Source organism: Saccostrea echinata, unplaced genomic scaffold (assembly GCF_033153115.1).
Source record: "Saccostrea echinata isolate AGI-Se365-2 ecotype Australia unplaced genomic scaffold, CSIRO_AGI_Sech_v1 ptg000007l, whole genome shotgun sequence".
Lineage (NCBI taxonomy): Eukaryota > Metazoa > Mollusca > Bivalvia > Ostreida > Ostreidae > Saccostrea > Saccostrea echinata.
This window is the reverse complement of record NW_026889756.1, coordinates 3,722,087-3,728,884: the sequence shown is the minus strand read 5'-3', so window position 1 is coordinate 3,728,884 and position 6,798 is coordinate 3,722,087. Positions and strand designations below refer to the sequence as shown.

Below are 6,798 nucleotides of genomic sequence, written 5' to 3'. Positions count from 1 at the left end.
TTTTAATATATTATGCATAACTTATCTGTCTTAACACATAATAAAACTTTTTTTTTTTGACATTGAGCTTTAATGCTATCATGTACAGAACTACAGAAATAAGTGTTTGAGGCTTTTAAGAACTATCATCAGGTAACTAATATCATCCGAATGCCATGCCATATATATAAGCCAAAATACTTTGATTTATATCAATTTGATTAATTAATGTGTGATGTTTTAATCAATTTAGTTTAATAATCCTGATATTCTCTGTTTTTGTTTTTTGCCAAAATGAAATGAAAGAGTGCTATCTGGGTTTTTTTTTCTCAGTCACTGATGAACACTCACAGTTTCTAGACAAGGTTTTGTCCCTGTCATTATTAATGCTAACACATAGATGCAAAATCACAAAAGATAAAAACGTCAAAATTTAAAAAAAGGCTTATGTTGAAATGTGTCTTTGTATAGTATTTATTTCTAGAAGTGCTATTTACAACTAAACATCTTTCTTAGTCCGTCTTACACTTGACTCTCAAACATACTGTCCTTCACATGTGGGTGGAAGGCCGACGGCTCTGAAAGAAAAAGAAATTAAAATCAAGTTTCATACATCCCTGATCTATATCATTATATAAACATTTTTTATCAATATGTCATTGACTAATAAAAAGAATTCTTCATTCAATTAGAATTAAGAAATCTTACCAGAAATACATTTTTAACATCGTTAAGAAATGCTGATTTCGGGGGGGGGGGGGAGGGGGGATCAAACATTGAATGCTCTACCTTTGAAATCCACTCCAAGGCATTTTAAATGATCAAGGCTTGAAATAGAAGCACCTGATACAATAACACTTCAGAGATTCAATAGAGAGGACTGTGAACTATGGCTGTCGGTCTGTGTTCTAAGTTGATAGTTTTGGTTCGACCGTGCTAAAGGACACTCTGGGTCAGAGAGAAGCATTTCCTGTATCTGATAAAGCTTATCGCTTATGTCTTTACCAATCAATAATTGAAAGATTGCAGATAAGGCTGGATTTGACTGTAAAAATTGACTGAGTTTGTCGAGTGACCATGTTAAAAGAAGGCTTTCCTCTACTGCAGAGATAGTCACCTGAAAATAAAGGTATACGTTCGATATTATTTTGCTATTAAGGTGAACATTTTAGTATCTGGCATATTTTTTTGCTATTATGATTAAAGATGTCGTGAAACAAATCATGCCTTTCGATTGTGACCGATTAGCAGGGGATGCTTACTCCTCCATGGCACCTGATCCCACCTTTGATGTTTTAGATGTCCGTATTTGCTCTGCTCCAAAATTTGTATTGTTTAATGGACTTTTGAGCTTGAATACTGTTCGTTATCTCCATACATTTCATGCAAGTGGTCCAAAAATTTAAACTTTTATTATGAAATATGAAAATTATCATTGTAGAGAGATAAAGATTATTTTTTGTTCCTTTTCAGAAGAATTTTTTTTTTCGTAGTTCTTTATTATCATAATTTTTTGCCATCAATTTTCAAATGCTAAAAAACAATAACGACCTAAATAATGTAAAGGTGTAAGCCAAGACCAGCTTCACTGTTCAGTTTTTACAATACTGTAAGAAATTAAAATGCGTGCTCATATGTAATAAATAACAAAGCAGACACGAATTCTATGTATTTAGACGCCGTTTGCCTATCTATAATGAAAATAGATTGAAGAAAAACCTTAGATAATAAAGTACAGTGCATTGATATCCGCCTTGCGTATTTCCAACGTTTCGGTATGAGCATCACTGATGAGACATAATTTGTTGAAATATACATCTGGTGCATCAAAATGGGTACCGTATCAGATTAAGATTATAGAAGGAAGCGTCCTAGAACAAATACTTGATCTTGTTTTTAGTTCAACCATATATAGTAATTCCTACAAGTGAAATATGCAATGATTTTTCTCAATTGTAAGGCAATTGTTTTTACCCTAAATTTAACTACAGATTACTTTATTTTCCTGCTCCATACATACGGCTCACGGATGTGATCGGTCAACATTGGATACTTACTTTTCGAAAGCACCTGATTCACCTCTGGAGTTTTCAGTGATCTATGTTTGATTTCCTGTTCACAAAGTTGCATTGTTTTATTTATCTTTTTTTTTATGCAGGCAATCTACAAGTTACCTACCCGTCATGTGTTTCACATATTCAATTCACAAACCTGGTAAGTGTCTCATATATACAATTCATTTACTTGGTATGTGTCCCGTTTGTCAGAAAGTAAGATGCGTTCGGGTGAGTTACACTCTGATCTCTCAGACGTCAGCGTACGATTAGTGAAGTCGTACTCTGGAGAGTCGACGAACTGGTTTCCTTCAATGTAATGGACCAGGAGTTCCTCAAACTGCACTTTCAACCTATGGATGAAAAACTTTGACATTGTTTACATTAGAATCGAAACAATAATTCGTCCTTATTTATCTGTGTGTCAGTGTAGGTGTCCGTCTGTTCGCAAATAAAATTCAAATTAATTTTGATGCAATCATATGATATGTTGCTTTAGGGATATTAAGATTGATCTGTTTTTGACTCTTTACATGTTGATTTCGGATTCTCCATCCATTATTTCTGCCTTGATCAATTATTTCTCAAAGAGATATAGACCTTGTCCCATGAAAATTGGTGAAAAAGTACATTTGCAAAAATAAAAAAAATATTAATCTGAGAACAATTGTCAGGAAAAAAAACTTTAATGTAACCTGAAAAATAGTTACATGTAAATCATATACGGTACCAATTTTGATGCACCAGATGCGCATTTCGACAAATTATGTCTCTTCAGTGATGCTCAAGCCGAAAGGTTGGGAATCCAAAATTTAAATAAAAAGAGTTGGAAGAGCTGAAAAAATTGCCAAAGCCTAGAGCCAAATATGTCGAAGGATCAGAGCTATGCATGAGGGAGATAATCCTTAATTTTGAAATAAATTTCCAATATTACCACAGAGATTAAATATATATCCGTATTTTCAAGCTAGTACCGAAGTACTAGGTTACTGGGCTGTAGAGACCCTCGGGGACTAACAGTCCACCAGCAGAGGCCTCGACCCAGGAGTCATAATGTGACATACTAGATTATGTAACTAGTTTGGTGATTTTATTTTTCCTCAGTTGATATTTATATTTTTTTGGTCAATATATCAAACCATTTAAAAACTGAAAGTGCATAATTATATATTACTGTTTGTGTTGTTAAAAAAACGGGCTTCATATTTTAGCGACTTTGACACAGACAACGATGCGCAAATTCATGAATACAGCTAAGAAATCATTTATAAATACAAAATACAGAACGGACATGTATAGCGCTAATTCATGATTTCGCCAACAACTCCATACCCAGTGATTGCGCTAAATTTTGAATACGCCAATTTATGTACTAGTACAGTATTTACTAATGAAAAAAGCACTATATATCTATTTTCAAGATTGAGTTTTGGAGATATATGTTGCTGTAACACACAATCTGTATCTCATATAGCATACCTGCCTTTTAATAAAATGGATGTTTTTAGTCCACATGGCGTTAATCCCTCCTTTGCGTATTCATCAAATCTTTCCAATCCATGTACATATCCAACCTTCACCAGACAATCATACTCAGGCTTACTAACTCTTAAAGGTTCAAACAATTTCTTGTAAAGATCATCCAAATCTTTATTTATTCTCGATGGAAGCATACTGTATCCTATATAACAAAGATGAAGAAGGTTCACGAAAAAAAACCCAGCAGACCATATAAGGACGTCTGGCATACATACTATAAGCCCTGACCACAGGGAAAAGAAAAGATAACCCGTTCCTAGGAATATTCGCAGACACAAAGGGTAATAACGAAATTTGTTTGGAGTCAAAAATGATAAGATGAGGCACATGTTGGCTAACTGAAATAATGAATGCTGAGCCTCTCTCCAGTCTGCACATGCGCCCTGTGCATCGTCAGAGTGAGGCTCTGTATCGTCATTCTGAGACAATGTCTGGTTCAAAGTCATCATGTTTCCAGGCTATGCTCAAAAATAAAACAGCTCAAACGTCATAACCTGCAAAAATGAAGTCATATAAAAATACCATGTGGTTAAAATCAGCTCTTGTAACATGTTAATAAACTAATCCACATACATTTCATGACACTGTTAAGTTATACTGTTAAGAAATAAGCGGAATATAGGGTTTCACAGCTTTGATTTTAAATTGAATTCATTTCTTTATAAAAATTTATATATAATCACATGAAGTTACTGTAGGGTCATATACAAATTCATTGTCGGAAGGACACACCTTGATTTAAATAAAAACATTAATTAATAAATAGTTCCTAGATATCTTGTAGTTTCTGAATTGTGCTGCTTTGAATAGATCTCACGTTTTATTAGTTTAAAGTTCAAGTAATGTGACATCAACAACTACATGGTTGTTGGCATTTAACTAGCAATAAACGTAATGACAGTGGTACGTTTACGCATTGGAAGCATTTTTTATGTGATGTCAGAGTGAACAGTTCTAATTAAATGACCATTAATTAGGTCCCATTTTTTTATGTAGCCTATCAGTGCTGGGACACATGTACCTAAGTGCAGGCTAATATAATATTCATTAATATTCGACTCTGCATGTTATTTAAAAACATTTCAAAAATATTGCTTATTAGAGATACGTACTGACTATGTCATATATATATATATATATATATATATATATATATATATATATATATATATATATATATATATATATATATATATATATATATATATATATATATCAAAGAATAATAGTGTTTTATCTTAATCATGACAAGAAGCACACGGCGAGGGTGACCGGTAGACAGGGAATGCTTACTCCTCCATGACACTTGATTCCACCACTGACGCTTGTAGAGGTCCGTATTTGTTTTGCTCTAAATTTGTATAATTCCTATTGACTTTTGACCTTAATTACTGTTCATTGTCTTTTTTTCATATCGATATTATTTCTATCAGACAAAATATTTGTCTAAAATATTCTGTTTTAAACATTGGTAATCTCTTTTATACTATATACAACTTCTACGACATTGCATCAACTCTTACTTGCCCATTGTTATCAGTGAATTTGCGTATTCTTGCAAGATACGTTTTGAAATAAGTCTCATATTATAGCCTCATTGTACGACTTGTATAAGAATCTTTCAGTTTTAAATTTGCATTAAAATTTGAATTTGATTTTTATCAAGTTTGCAAGTAAAACAGAGATAGAACACTCTATTTCCATGATTGAAAAGCAAATTTTAGATGGCTTAGTTTTTAAAACATGTCGATGCAAAAGTAGCGAGGAGTTACTTAATTCCTGCATCCTATAAACAAGTAGATCGCACAATTCCTGAACCACAAAGAGGTACGATATTCTGCATAATCAGGATGAAAAAAAATTCCTGTCAACCGGTCTTCACCGTATTGAGCCCTATTGTTAAATTGAACAGATAGATATCATTTTATATTTGTAGTGCGCTGAAATGAAAATCATCTTTATATCAAATTATTTTGTCTAATTAGTAGCCTCTCTTTATAAAACATTTCCTCATTAACTTACACAAAGCGTTTCTGATATGTTTTTAAACGAGCGAGTAGACGGGGGATGTGTTAGTCATTTGTTCTAATTTCGTTAATTGCTTAAAAATCCTATTTTTTTCTACGAACGATATAACCTTAATATGATTTCATGCTATTGATTTTAGATTTTTTTTCCTCTAGCAGACATGATCAAAGATGATTCGTATACTTTCCAGACGTGAAATTATGTCTGAGTGTCAAGGACTTCAGCGATATGATATATGTTGACTTTGAAGACAAGGAACATTTAAAATTTGCTTAAGGTAAAATACACCTGATGATCTTTTCACCAGGAATAAAGTATAGTAGATAATCGTATATAGCAAAACGTTACATATGCATTCCAATATCAATCGATGAAATTAATATTCCAGTGTATTTCCTAGCTCAGATGCAAATAAGATGCATAACCCCTTCGAACTTAACATGTTAACATGTCTCGATAGAGTTAGTAATCATACTTCGGATATGCATATGTTTTTACGAGAGTAATAAAAAGATTTTATTACAAGTAGCTTGCTTCCCTCATTGGGTATTACTTCAAATGCCTAAGATGATACTGACCAAGTTTACACGCTATTAAATATGGAGAATAAGCATTTGTAGGTTAAATAAGGAACTACACAAGTGAAGCATTTTTATATCATGTAATTCTTGCAGTTAGTTCTTTGTCACGGTGTGTTCCCGTTTTGCACATATTTGATAACTAGGTATGGAACAATAGATGTGAAATATGTTTTGATAGCAATTATAGTCTAATCTCCATTTTGGGATTTGCCTTGGGGTGATTAGAATCTATGTCCTAAAATCTTGAAGTTATAATGCTTACTGAAGAATTTCCTTCCCTCTCCTATTCATAAAGCAATATATAAATCGACATAAAATTTGAAACTTCTATCGATGATTCCTTTATCCAACTTTTTTGTTGTTGAACGTTTACAACATTGCAGAAGAGAGATACAATGTTATGTAGTCTTTACTGCAAGAATTCAAACCAACCAATCCCGTATAAACAAAGCAAATTATTTTTAATTAATTTCGGTATAAATTACCATATAAGAGCGATAGGAGAACCAAAAATATTTTTGATGGATGCTTAGATATTGAATAACCACGAAACAGTTGATTATTGAAGAATATTCTTTTATTCATATACATAGAAACCGAATCTAACTATAACTCTC

At 32.6% G+C, this 6,798-nt stretch overlaps 1 protein-coding gene across 1 annotated transcript; it reads right to left on the bottom strand.

Moving 5' to 3' along the window:
- Nucleotides 1–458: 458 nt before the first annotated feature.
- LOC133180864 (blood vessel epicardial substance-like) lies at nt 459–4,119 on the bottom strand. Its single transcript, XM_061315314.1, has 4 exons — nt 3,513–4,119; nt 2,224–2,386; nt 769–1,096; nt 459–557 (listed from the first exon to the last, which is right to left on the bottom strand). The coding sequence occupies exons 1-3, from the start codon at nt 4,019–4,021 to the stop codon at nt 839–841; spliced, it is 930 nt and encodes a 309-aa protein (XP_061171298.1). The 5' UTR covers nt 4,022–4,119; the 3' UTR covers nt 459–557; nt 769–838.
- Between the last annotated feature and the right edge of the window lie 2,679 nt (nt 4,120–6,798).